The sequence below is a fragment of the Trachemys scripta genome, chromosome 1, assembly GCF_013100865.1.
Source record: "Trachemys scripta elegans isolate TJP31775 chromosome 1, CAS_Tse_1.0, whole genome shotgun sequence".
Taxonomy (NCBI): domain Eukaryota; kingdom Metazoa; phylum Chordata; order Testudines; family Emydidae; genus Trachemys; species Trachemys scripta.
The window spans coordinates 163,925,868-163,952,775 of NC_048298.1; the positions used below are offsets into that span (position 1 = coordinate 163,925,868).

General features: G+C 44.6%; 1 protein-coding gene across 7 annotated transcripts in view; it reads left to right on the forward strand.

The window, feature by feature from the left end:
• ILDR2 (immunoglobulin like domain containing receptor 2) overlaps positions 1–26,908 on the forward strand; it is a 48,740-nt gene that overhangs the window by 16,892 nt on the left and 4,940 nt on the right. For 4 of the 7 annotated variants that reach the window (XM_034791754.1, XM_034791764.1, XM_034791774.1 and 1 more), the window contains exons 4-7: positions 11,538–11,594; positions 14,305–14,451; positions 15,259–15,435; positions 26,105–26,221. In XM_034791754.1, the coding sequence (XP_034647645.1) occupies positions 11,538–11,594; positions 14,305–14,451; positions 15,259–15,435; positions 26,105–26,221 (498 nt within the window). The remainder of the gene's footprint in view (positions 1–11,537; positions 11,595–14,304; positions 14,452–15,258; positions 15,436–26,104; positions 26,222–26,908) is intronic. The other 3 variants (XM_034791791.1, XM_034791800.1, XM_034791810.1) reach the window with 1 other exon arrangement.

Here is a 26,908-nt window from a genome sequence, read left to right on the forward strand (position 1 = left end):
CGTCTGGTTTTATACTGGACAGTCCTCTTTTTGGCTGGTTTGTCCCCTGTTCAGTACTGGGACAATACCGGAGTTGTTTTTGTCTGGTATTGGACAGGGGACTCTATTTTGAAGTGCGTGCCACTCCGCCCGCAGCAGCATAGGGTGCTCTTGAAAATGGCATCCCCTGTGCAGTGTGACCTCTCACGCACCATGTGTACAAGGTCACACAAGCAAGGGTGGACCCACACCATTCCCAGAAGCGCCAGAATGTCCGGTATTCCAGGAACATGTGAGTGCATAGGCGCTGACTTCCCGTCTGCCCGGTGGGTGCTTGACCCCTCTTGCTCTTGGCCCCGACCCTGCCCCGCTTCTTTCCACCCCTGCACCGCCCTCGCCCCACCCCCATTCCACCCCTTCCCCAAAGTCCCCGCCCCACCCTGACTTTTCCAACCCCAGTCCCGCCCCCTTCTTGCCCCCATTCCACCTTCCTCCCCCAAGTGCCTGCCCCTGCCCTGCCTCTTCTCTGCCTCCTCCCCTGAGCGCACGGCGTTCCCACTCCTCCCCCTCCCTCCCGGAAAGTCCTAAGTGCTGCCAAACAGCTGTTAGGCGGCGGGGGGGCAGGAAGCGCTGGGAGGGAGGGAGAGGAGCGTGGACGCGTCACGCTGGGGAGAAGTAGGCGAGGAAGGGGAGCTTGGCTGCCGGTGGGTACGGAGCACCCGCTAATTTTTCCCCAGGGGTGCTCCAGCCCCGGAGCACCCACAGAGTCAGCACCTATGTGTGAGTGGCCACGTTAGCCCCAGTTGGGTCATATGTGGCAGGTCTCAATCTCTCTCCAGAATGTCCCTTCCACTCCCATTAGGGTTTTGTCATCTGAGAGGTGCAGAGGAGCCAGGTAAGGAGACCCAGCCCATCCACTCCACCAGGTCCTGACTCAAGAGGGCATTACAGTGTCCAGACCACTGTTTGATCCATGTCCAGATATACTCCCCACAGGTCACTTCTGCTTAGTCTGCCAATGGAATATTGCCCAGTTCTTCACAGTCTCTTGTGAGTTTTCAACTCCCAAAGAGAAGGGGGATCTGGATCACTGCTTCCAGAGTGGCCTTAACAGTGCCGGAGCCATTCTTCTCATAGCTCCAGGCATCAGCCTCACTTCCTGATATCGCCTGTATCTCCTTTCTCTGGCCCACCCATGTCCTTTTAAACTATCCGTCCACCTGGAGCATGCCCTACAGCTGCTGAGGGGTGGGGCCTCTCTAGCCCAGTACTGTCCTATCCCTTCCCCTGGTTTAGTAAACTCCAGCATAGCCACTCTTGTACCTTAATAAGAATGTCCACATGGGGATTTATATCAGTATAATCATGGGGGTTTATATCAGTATAATCATGGGGGTTTATATCAGTATAATCAAGGAAAACAATATTTTAAACATTAGCCAGAACCAACTTTTTTCTCTTAAAGTGTGAGCCATAGTTTGCCTTAAATTAATCCCCTAGAAATCAGAAGTTAAAACCTGAAATCAGAGAAGTGGCAGGTGATGAGGGCATAGTCCCTCTGGAGAAATATTACCTTCCTTAATGTTGTATGTTGTATATTGATATATTGCTGCTGTGGTGAAGGTCATGTTAAAACACATGGATAGATAACTTGTGTAGAGGCTGTACATGCACACACTGGAACATATATGTTGGCCTGCTAGGTCAGAGGAGTACTTAGATGGCATCTGAACAGAGGAGAACAGTGCAGCAAGTGATAGTGCTGGAGGAAAACCACTTAACCAATATGGAAGATAAGCACAGTGATGTATTTTAATGCACTGCCAAAGCCCATCTACAGACAGGAGGTGGACAGTGGGCCCTTGGACAAGGGAAATCAGCATTAACCACTGGCACATCCACGTCCAGTCCCATGGCACTATCGTGCACCATGTACTTGACACAAGCCTGAACCCCTCTGAACTTTGGTTTGCTCTAAATCCAGGTCTGGATCCACACTTTTCAGTTTAGGGCCATCTCTGCCAGATACTAGCCACGGGTCTTATTATGTGATGCCAACACGGATATTGCTACGGGGTAATGGGCTATTTAACTGTGCCTCATCCTCACACCCCAAAGGCACCTAGCTGGCCACCAAATCTCAGTATCATAATAAATAATAATAATATAATTAAGAATATCTAGCTCTGATATAGCACTTTTCATCAGTAGCTCTCAAAGCACTTTGACAAGAAGGTCAGTATCATTAGTCCCATTTTACAAATGAGGAAACTGAGGCACAGAGAAGGGAAGTGACTTGCCCAAGGTCACACAGCAGGACTGTGGCAGAGTCTAGAATAAAAACCAGTCTCCTGAGCCCAAGTCCAGTGGTCTATCCACTTGGTTGCACTGCTTCTCAGATACCATGGTGAAGCAATGTGCTACCATGGAGACAGGAGAAGCCTAAATAAATGGATGTTGTTTCAAATCTTGGGACCGGTGTATAAAAGATTATATGGAGAAGAGAGCCTTGTCCTGCTGTACTGGCTGTCGGGGGATGCCTGTGTGCCCCAGGCTGGCAGTAGTGTCCCACAGTGAGAGTCAAGAGCTCCTCTGCCTAGTGGCTATAATTCCCAAGGGCGGGTAGCGGAACCTTGGCCCACCCTAGTCCACTGGGTTCTGACCCAGTGTCTTTCAAAGCCATAGGCCATATATATGGCCTAGGGTCTGGTATTATTATGTGCTCCCTGGGTCATTTCCTACCACTGTTTCCTGAACCTCCGTCAGTGGCTTTCTCCCAGGTTCATCTCTGGGGCTCCTTCCCCTGTTGGCAGCAAGTCGTTGTCCTCAGTTCCTGCGGTCAATGGGCTTCCGTGGCTTGGCTAGGAGGCCCAGTCCTGGCAGCTTTTTGGCAGAATGCTACTGCATCCAACTGCTCTCCTCCTTGGTCAGCCCAGACTGGGCTGAGCTGCTCCCTTTTGAATGCTCCTGTCACTGGGAGCATGCCCACAAAAGGCCAGGGGGCCTGACTTCCTGTGTCCAGACTAGCTGCTTAACCCTCAGCTCACCAGTGCGGAGTTGATACATCCCATCACACTGCCCTAGTCCTTTGTGCTTTTACTGGGAGGGAACCTGCAGCTCGGGCAGCTCGTTTTCTGTCGTTGCACTTTGACTGTTTGCGGCTCTTGCACATCAGGAGAGTGCACTTCAATGGGTTCTCCAAGAGCATGAGAGCAGTCTTGTTCTGGGTGTACTTTGCTCTGCTTCATAGGCTGGTTGGAGCAGCTTACATTCGCTTCCTCTCCTGGGTGTTGGTCATCAGACAGAATGATCAAGCCCATTAGTTATGAGTATCAGTGACATCCCAATTACCTTCCCTTCTCCCTGTCTCCTTGTCCTTCCGACACTTCTTATTCTTTTTCCTGCCTCTCTCTCTCTCTCTCTCTCTCTCTCTCAATGTGGTGATGACTGAAAGCAAGACAGTGCCCTTTGATGCAGGAGATAGGCAGCCAGCAATAAAGAAATATCATTTTTTAATATTCTGGAACTTCCTGGGATATTCTGATTCCATCCCACTTCTCTTCTGGATATTAGTGAATTGCAAGGACAGATTGAATATAAATGTAGGTTTGAGAACTTCTGCAATCCTAGGGGATGCTCAATGAGACATTTTTGTTTGCTGTTTGCTTATCAGATGAAAAGCTGACTCCCTATTGGGAGCAGCTGAAACAGTAAAGGGATGATGTCTGAGAGAGTTTGAGTTTCCCATCATGCACAGTGTCAACTCCCTATTGACATGTCCTTTTAAAATACAGTGTACATTGCTTATTTTGGGGGTCACTGCATCTTTTAAAATGTTGGTTGGAGGTTGTGAGGGGAGCAGGAGTTCTACCTCTTTATCATATCAATCGATGAAAATGGAAATTGGGGAGGGCAGAATAAGAGAGGAGACCAATGAGTGCTTAAGAGGAAATAGGAAACATTTTTCAGATTTGAACCTCAGAAGCATAGGAATTATGCAGGTTAAAGGGAGGATGCTGCTTGGCAAGATAATTTGACATCAATAACAACATGTGGAAGATTTGGGAGGGAGCAAAAATACAGTGTTATTTACATAGTTAAGGGCAGAGGGTCCCAAACTTTGCCCAACCAAGGGCTTCATTAGCAACCTCAGGAGCTCAGGAGCTGCTTCTACAGGTCTGTCACATCTTAGGCGCATTTAACATGTGTGATTTGCTTTAACGGTTGGCAAAAACAACAACAACAACAAAAGAGAAAAATAACAATTTAAATACTGTTTCTGTAGTGCGGGCAATTCCACCCGCCATTACACTCAATGTAATTTTGACTTTACACGAGTTTTGCTTTAGGCGCTGACTGCGGAACGTAACCCCAGCGTAAAATGAGACAGACCTGTACTATCATTTGAATAAAATGGAGTAGATTGCAGCTGCGCATGTCTTTATATGGACATACAGCCCATGGAGACTGCAGGTTGCATCAGCAATCTTCCATCTTGATCTGAGCAGCCCGGCTGGGACTTTTAGTGTCCCTGGATCACACTTCCATATCAAAGATAAGGGTAGTTTCTCGTTGCACTGTAGAATTCCACTAGCTGTTCTCACTTTGATCCCAATTCAGCAAAGCATTTAAGCATGTGCTTAAATCCATCCCCTGTTCAGCAAAGCCAGTGGGATTTAAGTATGTGCCTAAAGTTCAGCAAAGCACTTATGGGCATGGACTGCTGAATCAGGGCCTTTATCTACCCCATCTTAGGGGATCAGTGGGGAAAAAGTGTTTTGCTATAGGGGCAAGAATGAGATTGGGAGCAAGTGAACCCACTCTAGAATAAGGACAGGATGCTATTCAAAGAGTATTAATACAAATTATTATTAAATATTTGTATTATGATAGCGCCTAGAATCCCCAACCAGAGATCAGAGTCCCAATGATCTAGGCACTGTACAAACTGCAGTGTCAGGGCTAATATAGTGCCTCGCAATGACATCTTGGGGTTTTGGTGATGCTAGCTTAATTGATGTTCTTTCCTTGGAGATCAGGACCCTTTAGCTAGGCTAAGTGACTTCTGTAACTCAAGCTCACTGTCTCTATTAAACATACAGAATGTACTACACTTGTAATAAAATTATTATTTATAGCCCTTTTCATCTGAGGACCTCAAAGCTCTTTATCCAGGTTATTAAATATGATCCCCATTTTACAGCTGGGGAAATTTAGGCAAAGATTAAGTTAAGTTGACTAGCTCTCAGACATACAGTGAATTTCTGGAAGAGACAGGAGTAGAGCCCAGGAATCCTAACTACCAGTCTGGTGCGCTAGCTAATGGACCACACTGCTTTGCTAGACAACCGTTGACATCTTTTATTCTCTGTTCCATTTGGCGGGTCAATTAACACAACATGAATTACACAATTATCAGATAGTATTTTATTAATGAATCTCCTAGAAGCCTAGACTTCTCCAATCATTACTTTTTAAATTAAACAATTAGCATCTGAGGTTTTCTTAATCCCATGTTAGTAAGCAAACATTTAAAGTTGATAAATGAAAATTTGTTAATTTACGTTACCTGTCAAAATTCATAAAGCATAAAAATCAAATTCTTCCTAGCCTAATACACGCAGAGAGGCATAGTTGTAGATATATATACTTACTTGTATACTTACATACATTGTAATAATAGCTACCTACCTGTCTAATGTATTTGTTATATAAATCAGTGCATGCTGCTGTGTGTGTGTGGCTGGACCTTTGTGCTATGTTCTCAGTCAATAAGGTAACTTATTTTACTTGATATAAGCAGTGCCAGCTTTAGTCTCCTCTGCCCCAAGAGAGATTGAGCCCACATCAGCTTCTATAATCCAGAGATGGGAGAGTTCATGGCGGGAAATTGCCCTGACAGGATGACAGCTGTAGCATTTCATTTTATTCCATTGAAGAGCTGCCAATAACATCCCAGCCTACTTATCCACAGTAGTTGGCAGATGTATTAGTGTCACTGGCATACACAGGGGGCTAGAGGCCCAGAATTCAGCCCAGGAAGGCCCACAAACAGCTTTATAACCAAGACTTTCTTACCCACAGCTCTGCCTGGGCCAGAGAACCATAAAGTGGGCAGGAGCAAGGAGAAATTATTTTACAAAGGACAAGACAAACAAGACCAGTTTGTACTCGCATCTGTGAGTGCTGTGGTGCCAGGAGGGCACCAAGGGTGTCCTCTCCTGCTAAACTCCTGTGTGATGTAGCTTTTCCATAGATCCTTCTGCTGTGCACCCATACCTCTCTCTTGAGATCTTGTCCAACACCCCCTTCACCTCCCAGTTACTTATTTCATGCCATTTAGAAATGCTACTTGTTGCCAAGGATTCCCCCCCCCCTTCCTTCTTATTTGCCAGCCCCAGCCACACGCTGCTAACAAAGGAGAATGGCACGATTAAAAGGCCTCAGCTACTAAGGTTTCCATGACAACAGCCTCCTTGGAGGTCTTTGTTGCCTGCTAAAGCTTTGATCTCCAAGAACGGCTGCCTCTGTTTCTCCCTCCGACTGACAAACAGAGAAAAGAGGGACGGGAAAAAAGAAAAGTTTACTGCTCGCAGAGGGAGCAAGGAGGAACTCATTACAAGGCCACACTCTCCCAATAAATCTCCCAGCAGCAGCCTTGGAAGAGCCTCCAATTTATGAGAGCCACGCTTTCTCCACTCTGCTTCCTGATGCTCCTACTGGGTCAGTCTCCAAGTGCCAGGGCCCCTTGAGTGTAACACAGGTTGACGACAATAGCATGTTCATCCACTATTGGGAAGGAAATAGCTGTCTGGGCCCCTACTGCCCTCCACTGCTGGGGGGGACCAGAGCATCAGTCCCCCCAAAGGGAACATATTGCCACTCACTTCCATCGCTGACTCCTCCTGCTCTTCAGTGTACTTACCCCTGTGTTCCCTCATTATTTTTTCCAACTCCATTTTTTTTTTACCCTCTTCTCTATAGACCCCATTCCATTCAGCTATTTGTCTCCTCTGGCTCCAAGTCAGACCTAACTTTTTGCTCCTTTCCTTCTGGGTGTATCGTCTACCCTGCATATTAAGTTAGGTTCTTTTGTTTTCTCTCTCCCTCCTCGCTCTGGTTTTAAGACTCCTCTTTCCTTCCCTTTTATTTCTCCATCTTCCAGGTCTGCTCTGCTTTCTTTTGGTTTATCCCCATTTCCAATTTTCCTCTCCCTCCCCAGACCTTCTACATCAGAGCCTGTCTATAGGGCTAAAGATCCTCCTCCCACTTGGTGATGGGCCTTGCTGTGCTTGTGCTGCCACTCTAGTCTTTGTGCCTCTCAGCTGCAGTTGAGTGGCCATAACTTCCGCTTGTGCCTGAGAGGCAGCAGGTGCATGTTAGGGGAACAACTGAGAGGCAGCTGCTGGAGTTGCTTGTGTGGAAAGCATAATCAGCAGTGCGGCAGGAATAGAGACAGTGCCAACACGTCCCAGATTTTTATTGACACAAGGACAAACTCCTATTTTGAATAAAACCATCCGGGACAATCCTGGAAAATTGGGCCATCTAGACATAGAGGTGTCTGCTGGGATTCACTGAGGGGTGTTAGCATAAGAAGTTACAGTCCTTGTGGATATAGAGGCATTTACAGAAGAGACATTGAAACTAGACAGCCATTTCAATCCATTTATCAAAATGTCCACAGTCCGCTTTCCGAGACAGGCCAAGCAATAATAAATAGGCAACAAAATAGGATGACCTCTTATCAGGGTATTTGAATAAACTGTTTCTCCTTGACAGCTCTTTTCTAGCCCACACTCTCCCTCTTCCAAGCTTACTTTTAAAAAAATGAGTTTGGTGCCAAAGGAAGGAGCTAGAGTGATATGGAGCGCTGGCGTTTATTCACGGGACAGGACAGGGACAGTGAGCTTTCTCCTCATTGACCTGGGCCAGACTGATCACCTAGTCTAGTGGGGCAGGAGGGAGTACAGCTCTGTGGCCTATTCAGTCCTTGGCTTTTCTATTGAGACTTCAGAGCATGGGGGGAGTGGCAGGCAGCTAATCCCAATTGGGGTGGCCTGCTAGGGGGCCTGTTCCCTAGGAACTAGGCTGATGCCCCCCATTCCATTTCATGCACGACACTTTTTGTCAGTACCATTCTGGGCCTGAATCAAGCTAAACCTAGAGGTGAAAGAATCTTATACCTCACTCCCTTCCCCCTTGAGCCATCTAATCTCTCCCTCTTGCTGTATATTTTTGCTTCACTTGTTGCTCATCACTGTGGGAGGAAAGTCGGCCTTCAATTAGCGAGCATTCATGACAAGCCTGTGTGCTACCTCCCCCAGCCGTTGCTGTGGTAACCGCTGGTATGAACAAGAGCGGCTGGGTCAGCTGAAGTGTTTCTCTGCAGCCTAGCCTACTTAACAGTCCTTATTAAAAATGAGGAGCAGGGGGAGGGTCTGTGAAGGGGGGAAGTTACATGGCACGGAGGGGACGGGTTATCAGTGAATTAACTCAGCCCGGGGAAAGAATCAAAGTGCTGAAAGCTAGATGAGGCACAGTCACTCAGTGTATTGTTTTCTGGTAGCTGGCTGGGCTCTTCACGTCAACATGTTTAGGTTCAGATGTGGCCTCTGCCCTGGGTTTTACTGAATTGGCCTCTCCTGAGAGGGCTTTGTGAATTCCTTCACAGACTGAATCCCTTACACGGACAGGGAGGAGTGGGGAGAAAGCCTTGAGTGCAGAGACAATGCAGAATCTGCTGATGCGAAGGTGGGAATTTTGCTGAATTCTCAAGATTCCAGCTTTATTTGCCCTTCTGGCATGGTGAAGAGATCCACTCTCCTCCTAAATCCAGACACATCACATTGTGCTTATTGAAGGGGCCTAACTGAGTAAACTGTTGTACAGATTGCATGGAATGGTTGTCCTGCTTGTCCTCACAACAATTTAGGATTTCCAACAGCACCATGGTTTCTGACATTTGCCTCCCCCCACATATCACATCTTACAGCTGTGGTTTTACCAGGACATTCTTGGAACCATGAAGCACCTATCTATAAAACCCAGCACTACTGCAGGGAGCTCAGGTTTTAGGGTGGGCTTGAAATGAGAGGCACTACATTGGGAGATGGGGTTACCCAGGCCAGTGCCTGCTCCCAACTGGTGTATCGCCCTCTTATCTCTTCATATTTTACCATCCTCAAACCTCTGATGTCTCTGCAAGGGACACAGTCTGCCTGCATGCAGAGTAAACAAACAGGAGGCAGACACACTTTCTGCAGCCGTGCAATGTTAATGTGTGTTTGTACCTGCAAATACATTTTGCATGCATGTGATTCTTGTGTGTAAATAAGGCATATATTTGATGTGCATGTGGAGCAAGTATGAGTATAGCATTCTTGTGATGGGAGCCATGCATCCGGTATGTATGTGTAGAGCATGCCTGTGATATGCAAGAGTTACCTGGCAGGCATCTGACACATACGATGCATGGCCTATGTCTTGTGTACATGACACAGATATATGTGTATGCTGGCTGAGAGTAGTCTGGACATTTAGTACTTCCAGGGAATGGACTACCTGGATTCCATGAAATTCTTTGGAAACACTGATGAAAATGTTGCCATAAACTGATGGATAGAACCCTATTTTAAAGTAATAAATAAAGAACACTTCATCTGAAGGATCAGTTTTACATCTTCCGCTAAGTCTCTGACAGCTCATTGGGTCTGATGGTTTTACAGTGAGTACCAGAACAGCTTTGATGAGTTGCAACAGGTTGCAAAGCACTGCCTGAATTTAGAATGTTACTTGTGGCTTCAGCAACCATTTATGTAGATTTTGATCTCTCTAGACACTCTGCTGAAGCAATGAGAAAGTGGAGAGTGAGATTCTGGTTGATTTTAACATGCTTCAGGGAGAGACTAGAAACTAGGGTTACCATATTTTGAGCCTCCAAAAGGAGGACACTCCACGGGGCCCCGCCACCAGCCCCGCCCACGCCCCCACCCAACTCCGCCCCTTCCCCAAAGTCCCCGTCCCAACTCTGCCCCCTCCCCTGCTTCCCGCGAACATTTGATTCGCGGGAAGCCTGAAGCAGGTAAGGAGGGTGTGGGGGGAGGAGGCGCGGCCCAGTCTGGCTCCCCCCCACCCACCCACCCCCGGCATCTCCAGCCTGGGTCGGCTCGGGCCCTGGGGTGCCGGCCCCGGGCCCGGCCCCCGGCCGAGCACCCCCGGCCCGCACGGCCCCGCCGGCCCGCGACGCTCAGCGCCCCCGGCGCTGCCGGCCCCGCATGTCCCGATTTTCCCAGACATGTCCGGCTTTTTGGGATTTCCCCCCGGACGGGGATTTGGAGCCCAAAAAGCCGGACATGTCCAGGAAAATCCGGACGTATGGTAACTCTACTAGAAACCAAAGATTTTGGGTCCAGTTAATCACTGTGTTTGAGCTCTGCTCAGTGCAAAACCCGGGGGCAGGGGTATTAAAGGTGACTTTATACCACCTTTCACTGACTTACACTTGGTTGCCTGCCTTACTTTCCATCCCCCATGTGTGTCTGTTCAGATTGTGAGCTCTTCTCCTTCCTGCATATCTGTAAATAACCTAGCAAACTGTTGTTGCTATATAAAAATACACACAGCACAGATGCACTCAGGGGCATTCTGTATATGTTCTGGCATATATATATATATGCCTATAGTATACTTTACCTACATTCAGGACATATGCTGTGCATTAGCAACATTTCATACATGCAGTTCCAAAACAAATAGGTACCAAGTTGCCCTTAGGGCTTGGATTTTGTTTGTCTCATTCACTGTAAATTCAAATGGAAAAAGCAAGAGGTGCAGTGAGGTTTTACAGTAATCCTTTTCTGGTTGGTTTGCTTCACTTGGATATCGGCTCCATATCTCAAAGCATCTTCCGGTTATAGCGACATCCCGTCATACCCCCACCCCCTATAGTCATTATGGCATCTGTTGTGAACCTGTCTGTGCAGCTGCAGTGTCCCATATGGAAAAACATCACACGTACATGTGCTGTATGTATGTGGCTTACTTGTAGGGGTCATTGGGGTCAACACTTTTCTAATCCAGACAGCTGCAGTCTTTTGCACGCTCTCTCTTTTTTATGCCAGTCAAATGATTCTTTAAAAATTGAATCACTCAAGCCCCCAGATGAGTGTGTGTGAGTGTGAGTGTGCATGCCTGCGTGTAGTGTGCGTGCGTGTAGAACAATACCCTGCAGGCCTCACCTTGTAATCATGCTGCACGGACCCCCTTCTTGCAAGCCTCTGCCTAGATTGGAGGGGCTCCATTCCTGACTTTCTCCCTCCCCCCGAGCCCAGTTGGTTAAATCAAGGCCAGACAGATATATAGACAGCCACCATGCATTGAGCAGGGCCAATTACTATGGAGGTGACGGAATCCCTGAACCATATAGTTCACTTCACAGAGCATATGTCGGTCGATCCCATGTTGAGGAAGGGGGCTGAAAGCTTAGGCAGGGGCTGGGGAGTATGTTTTTCCTGCAGTAACCTCTCTCCCTGTTCTCCTCCTTCTGTCTTTTCTAGGCAGGACAGGGCTGCTTGCTGATCTCTTGCCCAGTTTTGCTGCGGAGATTATGCCAGGTATTCAGTCATTTAACCCTTTATTGACCCACTCTCTCTCTCACCTTGTTTGTCCATCCCTCCGCTGCACTGCACATTAATTTCCTTCTTACTTGTGTGCGTCTCCTGTATTCTGTGATAAACTGTCGCTTGTTGGAAGTGCATATTGCACTGAGAAATATTAAACCTCATGCTGGGGATAGGGAGGGGCTGTAACAGAGGGATGCAAAAGACTGAAATAGCGGAGAGAGACAGGCCCAGCACTAGAATGGAAAAATCTATTTACAGGAGGTTTTATATCAAGCTGTATGCCTGTGTGCTCACACACTACCATGATTGTGGCAACTCCGTTTTAACCATACTGTAATATCTTGGCACCCTTGTATGTCTACAAAGTACTGTGTGGATGCACCCCTGTATGCCCTCAAGAAGTATTCTTCAAAGGCCTAACTTTATATTATGGGATACTGTTATGAAAATCAGCCACCGAAGGTTGCACATATGTGGCACCCCTGCTAAAGGAGGGATACTAAGCCAAACCTGGCTGTGGGAGCTGTTCTGTGCAGCAACGCTACATTATCGGGGGATCTAGCTACAGCCAGATAGTTGGGGTGGGGCCTGAGGATTTTCTGGACTGCACAAATCCCTTACTATCCAAACTAATGGGATCCCACTTTTAAGCATTTCCCAACCCCATAGAGGTTCTAGTAGTCCAAGATTCTACATCAGATGGTCTTTCAGAGGGAAGAGATGAGAAAGCATTCGGCTCTGGGTATGTGTGAAATGACTGTAGCCTGAGGGCACTAAACCAAAGTGTGTCTCTCCCCACAAAATAGATTTCTCATACCCACTTTCGTACATAAGAGCAGCTCTAAGTACACATGAAGGGGGAATAATCTGTCCCAGACACACACATGGAAAGGAGGGTAAAGACCCCTAATGTTAGCCATAACATTAGAGCCAGCAGAGGATTCAGTGTAGTAGAAGGAGTCTTTTCAACAAATATACTCAACAAGGCTTGATTCTCCAATTCCTTGCACCTTTTGTCACCATTTACACCTGTGCAAAGTGGATGTAAAATGCAAGCATATTCATCAGGTAGCTTTTTATACCTGCTTTGCACAGGTTTAAGTGACAAAAACAGCTGGAAGGCAGTGGAGAAACACACACACAACTTATGGAGAGGTTTCCTGATTGTGAGGACACTAAGCAACTCAGACATGGTAACCACAGTAACCTTAATGTTTATATGAATTTGATCATATTCAGAACTGATGTGTGAGGAAATAACAATGGCTGTATCAGGAAAAGGATTATGGAATCACACTTTTCACTGGAAAAACGCCTTGATTTGTGTCTGTAATGGATCCAGCAGCATCTTTTGCTATTTCCTTATACTTATTACTTAAGCAAGACCCTAACTTGGTACGCAGCAAAGACCTCCCTATAACTCCAAGGCCCCTGTGACAGGAGCACTGACTCCAGACACCCACTTGCTAGGGCTGAGTTGCAACCTAAATAAAATATTAGCCTCTTTTCCTGCTCCTGGAATGTCTGCAGGCAGATCCCAGTCTTCTCACATTGATTTGGTGAGTATTTTCCCCACAGGCTTTTTTTTTTCTTTATGGATTGATTGTGAAACACTGAGGGCAACTGCTGTTAGAGATGTTAAATTTGAGCTGTATTGCTGAGCTGCGATTGGTTGCCTGTGTCATGTAATATTGTTTCTTTTCCTTGACTGGATGAATGTCATTCCTTTAAAAAGGATGAAGACTTGAAAAAGCCCACTGTGCCTTTAAGTTTCTTAGAGAGGGATGGATAAGGGAGATTAGGGAATGTTAGCACATTTTTAGCCTTTTACTTTCTGGGCCACATGAAGCTCTCCTGAGGCATCGATGGTAGAAAAATGTGGCTGCTGTCAGATTTCCTGGCTGGATGCAGCACTGAATGTAATATTCTCCAAGTACATTCACAATAATAATTGTGTGTGTGGGCCTAGTAGTGAAGGGGCAGGCAGAGCCTTGTTTGGTTCATTTACCAGGCTATTTATGGTGTGTTTTCTGCCACCATTTGTGTAATTAAAACTAGAATGCTGGGGTAGAGCATGCACAAACAGGGCACAAACGCAGCTGGGGAAAACAAATGTTTGTGTAACATGTTTTATGATATTTGTCTAGCTCTGCCTCTAACCCTCCAAAGGGGATTGATTCTGTCCCACAAGAACAGAGTAGGGCTAGTGCCTCCATACTGTTCACCCCCCAGCACCTCCTCTGTCCAGCACAGTGAGAGGGAGCCTGTCTCCATGCCTCTCACCCTCTGTCTCCGAGATGTGACTGCAGGACATGTAGACGTACCCAAGCTAGCTTTGATCTAGCTAGCTTGAATAACAGCAGTAGTGAAGCTGTGGTAGCACGGGCTAGCCACTCGAGTACGTACCCAGGGTCCTGGTTGGGCTTGTACAGCCGTGCTGCCACAGCTTCACTGCTGCTGTTCTTCGAGCTAGCTAGATGACAACCAACTTGAGTATATCTACACATGTTGCAATCACATCTCTGATTGCAATGTAGAGTGTAGGAGGGACCTATTGTCTCCTTACTTTTCACCAGGAGAGATCCTGCTCCTTCTATTAGCCCTCATGCCTGTTCTCTCCCTACCCCTCCGGCTGGAGTCCTTGCCATTGTCTTTCACAGGTGTTGTGTCCTTTGACCATTTGTTCTCATTTGGTTTCCAGAGTGGGTGTTTGTGGGCCTGGTGATCCTGGGGGCTTTCCTGTTTTTTCTCCTGGTTGGGATCTGCTGGTGCCAGTGCTGCCCACATAGCTGCTGCTGCTACGTCCGCTGTCCCTGCTGTCCAGATTCCTGCTGCTGTCCACGGGCATGTGAGTGATTTGGGACCAAAGTGCGAAGCAGGGACCAAAGTGCGAAGTTTCCTCCCACATCCCTTTTGCTACGTGTGAGGGAAATCTGCTCATACCCTTCCCCAACCTGAGTGCCCCACTTGACTAAAGATTGCCTGTTACTAAGAATGAAGCACCCAACCTATAGTTTAATGCCAAATGCTCTGAGTTAATTAAGAATGTAATTCCCAGAAGTCTCCTGCCAGCGAGGTGCTGGCAACTGTGCCTGCTCCTCTAGTGTCACATTCCCCATCCCGAAGCTGCAGTCCTGTCAGGTATGTTTGATAGAAAGTGCTGTGGCTGCAGAGCAGAGAGCATTCTGGTATGTGTCTTTCCCATGTTGCAAAGCAGCTGCCTACTAGAGTCATGCAAAACACCTGCAACAAGGCCAGGTTCCATTGCAAACCCAAACCTCAGGCCAGGTTTGCTGAGGTTCATGAGCCTTTGGAGTAAGCTTGCCTCTTGAGAGTCCCATTCTGGTTTTCAGGATGAACTGCTACAAACCCAAACAAGAAATTGAGTGGAGCCTAGATTTATGTGCTGAATGCCCTTGACTAACCAGGCTTTTGAGGGCCTTCAGCAGAGAATAAGCTGCCCCTTACCATTTTTGGAACTCCTTTTAAGCTCAGAGAAATCCACTGGCTCTTGAGTTCCATTCATAACACACCAGACGTCTCCTGCTGGGCAGTCACCAAAATCCGAAGCAGGAGCAGCAGCAGGAGTGCTGTTTTGGAGCACCTTGGAGGAGAAGGGCTGGCACTTGGTTGCTAATTATTGCTCTCTTTTCAGTGTATGAAGCGGGCAAGGCTGCAAAAGCTGGATACCCATCTGCTGTCACCTCCATCCCAGGTCCTTACTACATCCCCACTGTTCCGGGAGCTGGCGTGCCATCTCCTGTTGTGCTGATGGAGAAGTCGCATCCCCCTCCCCTAGCACCAAGTGACTCCAGTGGAGGAAGCCAAAATGGTAATCTGCACCCAGTCTCTCCTGTCAGCTTGTCAGAGCATTCTGAGTCAGCAGAATCCTCAAAGGGAGTGGGGCGGGAGAAGGAGGGTTAGCTCCATGGAGAGAATGGTGTGAGCTAAGCACAGGACTGAGAGCCTGAATTTTAATCATGAGTTTTAATTATTTTAAGCAAGTCACTTTGTACCTCAGCTTCACTATCTGTAAAATGAGAGTAATTATGATCTTCTGTGGTAGGGAGTTCTGTGGCTAGGGTCCCTCCCCCTGGATGGACACAGACACATACAGAACCTGTCCCTTGCCCCAACACATCAGAACCTGGGCTCTGTCAGCCACAGCTTCCTAGAATGACATGGAAGAGAGCACAGTGACAGGCATTCTGACTTAGCCAAGCCATAGACCATTGTGGGCTTTAAAGATGTGGAACTTAACTTTGAAATTAGATCTGGGAGTGGACTGGTAGCAAGTTTACAATATCTGTGTGATGTGTCTACCCAGCCTACTTCAGCCACCACTGAGAAACAGCCACCCCTGGGGAGGAACACAACATTTACTTAACAGGACACAGCCACATTACAGAACAATTTAGGGTGAGAAGTGGGGAAGAGCACTATTGCCATATGAAACTGCACAGAGAATTTGGGGAGGAGGAATGTAATCATTAATTATCAAAAGTTGAATTTTATCACAGCACCACATTGATATGACACCATTGAGAAGGCAATTAGATAACTTAAGCAGGGAATCAGACTTTTGAAATAATCTTCCACCTCCCTTATCAGCATATTCGCTTTTTTTTTTTGAACTACCAAAAAATTCATCAGAAGGAGGAAGCCTGCCAAACAGTCGTGGGGCCACTCGATGATCAAGGTGCTAAAGGAGCACTCAAGGAAGACAAGCCTGTGACAAGGTCCCTCACCAAAAGTTCTTAAACAAAATAATCAGTCATGGGATAAGAGGGAAGGTTCTCTCATGGATCAGTAACTGGTTAAAAGATAGGAAGCAAACAGTAGGAATAAATGGTAAATTTTCACAGTGGAGAAAGGTAGATAGCAAGGTCCTGCAATGATCAATACTGGGACCAGTGCTATTAAACATATTCATAAATGGTCTGGAAAAAGGGGTAAACAGGTTACATAGTTTGCAGATGATACAAAATTACTCAAGCTAGTTAAGTCCAAAGTTGACTCAAAGAGTTACAAAGGGAATTTCACAAAATTGGATGACTTGGCAAGAAAATGGCAGATGAAATTCAATGTTGATAAATGCAATATAATGCACATTGGAAAATATAATCCTAACTATACAAATTAACTGTTACCACTCAAGAAAGAGATCTTAGAGTCATTGTGGGTAGTTCTCTGAAAACATCTGTTTAATGTGCAGCGGCAGCGAAAAAGCTAACAGGATGTTAGGAACCATTAGGAAAGGGATAGATAATAAGACAGAAAATATCATATTGCCACTATATAAATCCATGTTACAGCCACACTGAATACAGTGTGCAGTTCGGGTCACTCCATTTTGAAAAAGATACATTAGAACTGGAAAAGATGCAAAGAAGGGCAACAAAAATGATTAGGAGTATGGAACAGCTGCCATATGAAGAGAGATTTAAAAGACTGTGACTGTTCAGCTTAAAAAAAGAGACAACCAAGGGGGTGGGGGTGGGAGCGCTATGACAGAAATCTATACAATCATGAATGGTGTAGAGAAAGTGAATACAAAAGTACTATTGACCCCTTCACATAATATAAGAACGAGGAGACATCCAATGAAATTAATAGGCAGTGCATTTAAAACAAACATAAGGAAGTGCTTCTTCATGCAACGCACAGTGAATGTGTGGAACTTGTTGCCAGGGGATGTTGTGAAGGCCAAAGGTATAACTGGGTTCAAAAAATAATTAGATAGGTTCATGGAGGATAGGTCCATCAACGGCTATTAGCCAAGATGGTCAGGGACACAACCCCATCCTCTAGGTGTCCCTAAATCTCTGACAGCCAGAAGCTGTGACTGAACGATATGGACCATAGGTCAGACCCATTCTTATGTTCAGCTTCAACAATCTGTATATTTCTTCGCTCTTCCACTGAAATCAGAATGGGTGAACTAATGAGCTGGTGGAACAAACTTTCATCTTCGAAAGAAAGATCTGGAACAGAGTGTTCAGAAATAGGAAATAAATCAGCCATTGACCCAAAGCAGAAACATATCCAATGAAAAAATCATCTTCAGAACATGTTGGACTCCAGCCCAGTGCTTAATATTATTTTTTTGTAAAATGTCACTTCACATAGAATGCAGCACTGGACGTAGGCTGTGGACTTGGGCACATCAGGGGATTGTTGAATAGTTAGGGAGCATAGCCTCCCCCCAGAAAGTCAATGCGTGCTTTCAAAAATTTCACTGCACGTCACTGTGTCAGAGCACCTGGTTTCAGGCCTTGTTCCAGGCTCTTCAAAAGAATTAGGGATATGCTGCTTGAGATCCCAGCTCATTAGCACAATACAAGTGTAAATTAAAATTTATGACTCAGGTACAATTTAAAGCTGAATGGAAAGGCTCTTTACTTGCCAAGACCCCACTTTATATAGACTTTGCACTTATAAAATAATAAAAAGACAGTTGAGGATCTTAAAAAGCTTTCTTATTTATATTACCATAGCCCCAGTCATAGTCCAGGACACCATTGTGCTAGGTGATGTACAAACTCAGGACAAAAAGACGGTCCCTGTCCCAAACAGCCTAGATGTTTAGAAAACATTAATCATGAGATCCCTGCAAGGTGAGTTGATATGATTATCCCCATTTTATAGATGAGAAAGCTGAGGCCTAGAGAGATTCAGTGACTTACCCAGTATCACACAGTGAGCCAGTGACAGAGCCAGGAATAGAACCAAAGTCAGGATCCCCAGTTTGCCATTCTGAGTAGGGTAGCCCTAAACTCAAGGCTTGACAGGCAAGTCAACAAGAAATAGACTTTCGGCTGTTCCGTTTGTAGTTGTAATTTTTAAGGCAATGTGTCCATTTTAAACTGAGTTGTTACTAGTGAGGCTCTGGCATGGTTTTCCTGACCAATGAGGTCAAGGATTTTTTTGTATTACAGACCTTGTGGAGCGGGAGGTGTTTGGGATGGCGGGAGGGACGATGGGCAGTCATGTCATTTGCAAACAGTGCTCAGAAAAAGCAATCCTCCATTCTGGTGAGGGAAACACTGCAAGCTCTTTATGAACACAGTCTAAACTTGTAGCTAGCATGGTTCTGTTGCCAGTGTGGACATTGTCTTTTAGAAGGTTCAAAAAGCAGTGCCCCAAGGGACACAGTTAACACGTAAGAACACATTAGCAGTTCATGAGGATGGAGTACAGTCTAATGATTAGGAAGGGCTCTGTTTCCACTGATTTGGCATGTGATCTTGGACAAGTTACTTAAACTTCTCTGTGCCTTAGTTTCCCTATCTGTAAAACAGGAATAAAAATATTTACTCCACTGTTAAAAAGGGCATGGCAATCTTCAGATGAAGAGAACAAGTGTGAAGTACTAGTATTTTGGCACCATACAGAGGCATAATAAAAAGTTTCAGTAAGTGGAGCATTTTGCATTGTTGTAATAAGATCTGATGAGTCAAACCACAGACACTAGGCTTCACCTGTAATAGAAAATATTTTCCATGCACTTCCCACAATCATCTTAACAGTTATAATGCCAGTATTAGTTCCTAGATGCTTCCAGAATTAACCAGGAAATTAGTTTTCCTTTTGATACACAGCAGCAATAGCAAGCCAAGCATGAAGTTTATTAAGCCTAACTAATTTTCTATCGGTTCCAGGAGCTGTAGATGTAACCCAAATAGATATCTGGCACAACCTCAAAATGAATAATGGCTCAAGGGACTGGAATGTGAGATGGAGCCTGTAAATCACCAGTTCAAATTTCACAAAGGTCGCTATGGACTCAAAGTCATTTCCACTTGATGGTTGTTCAGTGGCCTATGTAAAACGCGGTGTGGGGGTGTCACGCTGTCTGGAATGGCTCACAGCTGTGAGTGGTTCCGTGAGGGCAGACATCCCAAACTGGTGGTAAGTGCTACAATTAGATTTCACCAAACCAATAACAAATGTGAACTTCTGGATCACTCTAACACAGCGTTTCCCAAACTGTGTTCCGCGGAACACTGATGTTCCACAGGATGTGAATAGGTGTTCCGTAAAAGAATCATAATTAAAAAAAAAGGGTCTTTAAATTTTTTTTAAATTTTAAATTTGGCATATTTGAAGCGTAGTTTACAACTCTTTTTGAATGACTATAATTTAACATAAAACTCTTTTTCCGGTTATTGATAGATCTCGTATTGAATATCATGGCGTAAATTGAACGCGGCACACAAGCATGTTGACGTTTACCCCTTTGGGGAACGTTTCAGTTAGTGACGTCGTACCCCTTCCGCTCAAGGCTGTGCCAACTGCAGTGGTATGCACACACCATTCTCTTTACGCCATGTTGAATATAACATATTCACGCAACACGTTCAAACCTGTGGGTCTTTACCGTGTGTGCGATAAGCACAACTAAACTAGCTTCGCTCGAAACAGTACAAATATTTGTGACAAACAAAATTTGACAAAAATCAGTATTTCTAAATATTGTTATTAAACCTAATCACAATAGATCTGTGGCTAAAAGAAGGAACTTTGAAATGAAAAGCAAGTTCTTCTGGTACTCCAACTGTGGCCGAAATAAACGAGCAAAATATTGTGACACTTCAAAGTGAGGATGAACAATCACAGTCTTTTGTTGCCGAAAAATCTGTTAGTACTAGTGAGTTATCCAAGGTGAAAGAATTTCCACCAAAGTATATCAGAAAACAAGAAGAAGCAGGTGTTAAAAGACCGAAACGAAAGTATGATGAAAATTATTTGTCTTTCGGTTTTACTTGTGTGGGAAATAAAGATGTTCCTCATGCGCAGTGCGTTGTGTGCAACAAAATACTAGCAAACAGTTCATTGGCTCCTGCTAAACTTCGTAGGCATTTGGAAACCAAGCATGCTGAATACAAAGACAAAGATACAAGTTTTTTCGAGACGCAGCGTGACTCACTTGGAAATTGTAAACTTTCAATGATTAAAATTGCTAAAACAGACAACGAAGGTGCAATAGAGGCATCTTATCGAGTAAGTTACCATATAGCGCTTGCCGGAGAAGCTCACACTATTGGAGAAACTCTTATCAAGCCTTGCACGAAAGATATTGTAATGTGCATATTGAGCGAGCAGTCTGGTAAAAAAATTGATGCTGTACAGTTGTCAAATAATACTGTGGCACACCGTATTAAAGATCTTGCTGATAACATAGAAAAAGAGCTAGTTTGCCGACTGAAAATTTGCCATGAGTATTCATTGGAGCTAGATGAGTCCACTGACATTTCAGGTCTTGCTGTGCTATTAGTATTTGTCCGATATAGATTTAATAATATTATTGAAGAGGACCTGCTCTTATGTGAATCTCTGCAAAGCAACATGACTGGAGAAGAAATATTCAACTGCATCAACAATTTTATCAGAAAGCATGAAATTAGTTGGGGAAAATGTATTGATGTATGTACTGACGGTGCTCGGGCAATAATCGGGAAGATGAAGGGAGCTGTAACGCGAATCATAAGTGTGGCACCAGAAAGCACTGAGAGCCATTGTGTTCTACACAGACAAGGACTTGCAGTTAAAAAAATACCAGCATATCTGAAAATTGTGCTCGATGAAGCAGTACAAAGTATCAATTTTGTCAAATCTCAACCACTTCAATCCAGGTTATTTAAAATTTTGTGCGAGGAAATGGGTAGTCAGCACAAAATGCTTCTTTTACATACGGAAGTGAGGTGGCTATCCAGAGGAAAAGTGCTTGTGAGGCTTTTTGAGCTTTGTAGTGAACTACTGGTATTCTTCACTTCAGATAATTCAGGATGAAAATTTAATGACTGTCTGACAAATTCCTCGTGGCTAATGAGACTTGCGTATCTTGCAGATATTTTTGCAAAATTAAATGAAATTAATCTCGCTGCAAGGAAAGAATATGACCATTTTTACTACAATGGATAAAATTTTGTCGTTAAAAAAGAAACTGGAATTCTGGGCATCTTCTGTTGAACAGAATAACTTCGACTGCTTCCCTACAGTACATGAATTTTTGACAAATAAATTCTACAGTCCATGAAGAATTTTCCAGCACCATTTTCCAGCACTTACATGACTTGCAGGCCTCTTTATTAGAATATTTTCATACAACTACTAACGATAATGCTTGGGTTCAAAATCCGTTTGTAATTACAGCCAAACCAGTCGGCTTTACTGCGCACGATTATGAAAGGCTAATTGATTTAAATTCTGACTCTGATTTGAAACAAAAGTTTAAGGATCTTCCGCTGAATAATTTTTGGAGCAGCCTAATAGAAGAGTACCCTAATGTGGCTAAACGTGCAGTTTGAGTGCTCCTTCCTTTTGCTACAACTTATTTGTGTGAGATGGGATTTTCATATTATACTGCAACAAAAACCAAATATAGGAATAGACTTGATGCTGCACCTAACATGGGGATTCAACTTTCCAGCATTATTCCTAATATTAAGCGAATTTGTGATAGAAAAACGCAGAAACACCAATCCCATTAAATCCAAATTTGTATTTCTGTTTATAAAATAGATTTTCCTAGTAAAAATCTAATTTGTTTGGTGTTTGTGTATATATAAAAACAATTTTTTTAAGTAGAACACTGTTTTTAATTTTGACTCTTGCACTTGATTTTTGTACTACTTTATACGCGCTTTCCAATTAGAAATTGTTAGTTCGAGTTATTTTAAATTTGTATTTTTGCTTTGTTTTATAAAATAAAATATATTTGAGCACAAATAACAAATTTTTTATTTGAAAACCAAACGACTACAAAATAATATTATAAGTGTTCCGTAATAGGCTAAAAAGTGTTCCGTGGCCAAAAAAGTTTGGGAAACGCTGTTCTAACAGTCTTACACCATTGAGTCACAGACAATCCCCTTAGACTCTCCAGTCTGTCTTGCCACTCAGACAAACTGGACTTAGTGATAAGTGGTCACTTACACCAAAAGTCACACCACATTTAGGTTGCTTCCAGTCCCATGAGACCAGTCACATACACCAGATCAATTGGTACTCTAGATCCTACACCAAAGACAACGTCTGTAGTCAATCCTCTAATAAACTATCAAAAGGTTTATTAACTAGAACAAAGGAATAAGAGAGTTATTTACAGGTTAAAGCAAGCAAACATATACACACCAATGAGTTACCATATAAATCCTAAGAGTGACAGAATTGTAGTGATCTGGGCCTGCCTGAAGTGTCTTTCAGGGCAGATCCAAGGGGCAACCCCTGGGGATATCTGGCTGCAGCTTAGAATCTCTGGCCCTTCAGAGTTCAAACAGCCAGCAGGTGCAATTTCTTCCTGTCAGTGATTTTTATTCCCTTCCCCCAGAGTCAAAGTGCACATCTCCTCTTCATGGGTGGGGTAGGAGCGGGTGGAGGGCAATCAACAAAATATTTTGTCCTCTGATGTCCCACAATGGTTTGTCTGGTGTCTATGGGCCTTCTTCTGTTGAGCAGGTGATAACACCTCCTGTGGCAAACTAGTATTTCACACTTGGTAATGTTTCTCTCCTGACTCTGGGGGCTTGAAGTTTCAGAGCAAACACTTCTACAGTTACAGAGCAAACATGTAAATATCACCTTATAACATGGGATATAGCTATTATCAATTAGATTAATGCACGGAGCAACATATAAGCATTTCATAGAGTCTAAACACTAAATATCTTCCTATAAGACTAATACCTATTTTGAGCAAAACTAACATACAGGTGACCTGGTCAGGTCTCCAGTTACGAGGTTGTCAATTCTGAGCTAATGCCTGTAGCCTGGGCAAGGGGTGGCATCTGGCCTGCCAGCGTGATGGGGGTTAATCCAATTCCTAGTAGATACCGGGGTGCTGAAACAATTTTTATAATGGGGTTTCAGAGTAGCAGCCGTATTAGTCTGTATCCGCAAAAAGAACAGGAGTACTTGTGGCACCTTAGAGACTAACAAATTTATTAGAGCATAAGCTTAAATTTGTTAGTCTCTAAGGTGCCACAAGTACTCCTGTTCTTTTTGCGTATAATGGGGTTGCTGATGATGGAAACCATGTATTTGGTATTACTACTGCAAGCCAGGGGTGCAGCAGCATCCCCAACAACCCTAGTTCCAGCACTACCAAGTAGATATGTCAGAAAAAATATCCATAATTGGCACTTTTGTTGGCAGCGTCCAGGCTAGAGTTCAGGCACACTGGCAAGGCAGAGCAGGAAGTGCACACTGCTGTACTTGCTCTGTCAGTGCAGTGGAAGAATTTAGTTTCCAGATTTGTCAATCCAGCACCTTTCACTGGCACAAAATTCACATATAGAGATATAATGTAATAAGCTTTGTAGGGTAGGGATAGTAGCTCTGTGTGATCTGCACATTTGCAGGGCTTATATGCACATAATTTTAACAATAACAAAGCACAATGGAAGAACAAAATTCTAGACTTCCATCAGCTGAGCTATTTAAGAGTGATTTTTTTAAGGTAGACAAACTGCCGACACTATTCTAATAGCACCACACTATATCTTACGCATCTAATTGTTTTTACTGAGTACACATATACAAGGTCATAGTTTAATAGGGTTATTTACCTTACAAATGTACAGTAACAACATACAATAAAGCCCTTTCACACCAAAGTACTTCACAAACTAATTACAGGAATTGATTTACCCATAGCTGAAATGCAGCCATCTTTGGAGTGGAGCATAGCAGCACTGCACAGCAGTTTAGGACAGAAGGTGACTCAGGACTTGTCTACACAGCAAGTTACTGAGCAGCAAGCCAGGGTATAAATCTGCAGTGCACCAGCCTGCCACATAGTAACTCACCACGTGGACATGGCTACAGTGCAGTGAAAATCTTCAAGTAGCAGTATGCTACGCTGCACTGCAGGACTTTCGTGTGCTGTAGCCATATCCATGTGGCAGGTTACTGCATGGCAAGCTTGTGCGCTGTAGATTCACAACCTGGCTTGCTGCGCAGTAATGTCCTGTGTAGACAAGCCCTTATAGTCCAACCAGTGCACACCATGCAACGTAACATGGAATCTATATGTTAGTCACTACTGTATCAGGATGTGGAATAAATCGAGAATCTTCCACCACAAAACACCAACCAACGTTATTGAAAACCACAGTATCAGATAAGTGTGCAAGCAATGTCTGGTGCATGCACAAATATGAGCAAGCATATTAAATCCAAACAAAATGGATTGGTTGGTTTCAAGTTCTAGATGATTTAAGAGTTCCCAGCTGGATTTCTTTGCTTGTTTCCCTGAGCCCCTTTCTCCTAGTGGGGTGAGTTTGGGTGTTAGATTGTTAGTCACATTTTGCAACCAGACCAGTTCTGGAATAGCATGAGACTGGGACCTTTGCTTAACCATCTCTGGTAAATGCTTTAGTTTCTTCAAAGATCTACGTGCTGTAATTCTCTGTTTGCAGAGTATGGGCCACATTGGCATAGGCCCTTTTGTGGGCTAGAGGGTAGGGAGAGGAAATGCACAAAGAGCCTTCCACACAATATACCCTATGCAAGAGCCCCTCATAATTAAAGTCCCTGTGGCTCCAGGCACATATAGCAAGCAGGGAGGAAGCAAAAGCATGGAGCTGTCCAGGCACACAGGTGGGGAAGTATGCCATATGCCATGAAGGGGTATAACACTCCCCTTGCAGGTGAGGTAACTTACTAGTTATGACTGAGCCCTACATTTTGTATAAAATACGGTATGAGCAGACTGCAGTTTTGCAGGTACCTAATAGAACAGATGGGATCTCTTTTAAGATTCTGCCATTGGCTCACCAGTACCTTCAGTATAAACGTCAGAATTTTATTATTTACTTTTAAGGCACTTAAAGGTCTTAAATCTGAAGACACTTAATGGGCTTCCCTCTGTATTCCCTGGAACTTCTGATACCCCATGGAATATACTCTTCACCACGTCCGAGCAGAGCTCAGGTTGAGTGGGGGAGTGGGAGAGTGCAGCGGGCCAGTTGCAGCTCCCTGATTCTCAGCCACCTGGCTTCAGTGCAAGATAGTGCTGTTCAGGAGCTTATGCCACTGGTCCTTCTGCTAGTAGAGAGCCAGGCATAGCAGAACTCCACTCTGCCATGCCTCCACTCACCCCATTGCTGCCCTGACAAATCCTTTCCTGAGGGTTTGAAATGGGGGGGTGTTCTCCTGAGGTCAACAAGGGTGTTACTTTACCCTTTGCCAGTCCCTGGGTGGGGTAGATTCACCCTGTCACAATGACACTACATCAGCATATTTTGTTGTATGTAGTGGTCTCATCCAAACCCATTTTGCTATTACTGCAAACTTTATAAACAACATAATTGTTCAACCTCATATCATGTTGCTCTTGAATTTCACCCGAAGCAAAGACAAAATGACCAATCCACAGGCTTTGGGAATTGTAGGCCACCTGCCTGATGATGTGGGCTCAACTAGCTACAGAAGTTGTGTACACCAAAAGCCACTGCTTGGTTTGAAAGTGCTGTTCTCCGAATGTTTTCTTCTCCCAGCAGTGCGCAAGGGGTACAGGATCCAGGCCGACAAGGAGAGGGACTCCATGAAGGTGTTGTACTACGTCGAGAAAGAACTGGCACAGTTTGACCCAGCCAGGAGGATGCGAGAGCGATGTGAGAAACAGGCATTGTATGACCCTTCCCAGAGGGGCCTTGACTAGATGACCTCTCGAGGTCTATTCCAGTCCTATGATTCTATGATTAATAGTCTGGAAATTCATAGTGAAGGTTCCACAAACAAATTGAACTTAGACCCCCTGGCCTAGCTTTTCAAGAATGTATGATGCCTAGAGTTAGGCTCAGAACATAAATAGGCACCAAAATCTGTGGCATGATTTTCAAAGGTGTGGCTAATCTAGCAGCTCTCACTTAAGTCAGTAGGAGCCGTTCGATGTTCAACACTTTTAAAAATCAGCCCTGTTTATGTAAAAACGTAAATAAGGAGTTAGGACCCTAACTTTTGACACCCATGTTTGAAAATCTAGGCCCACATTCCTGCCTTCTCTGTCATATAGCTATGATATAACTGTGGGTGTATGAGACAGTGTGGTGTCTGTATAGTTTTAGGAGGAAATGTGGGTCTGTAATAAGTCTCTTAAGGTATATGTTATGTTATTGGTATAACAGCCCCAATATGCTTTGGGGGATGGAGAGGTAGTTTGTATTGGCCACCTCAGTGAAATGGTGGATCTGAAACAGTACGGTTGTTTCTTGCATTTACCAGGAGAAGAGATGTCAGGGATTCTAGCTGTCAATGTGTGGGCAGTTACAGTGGAGGAAGGTTTGTGACACTGGGCAATA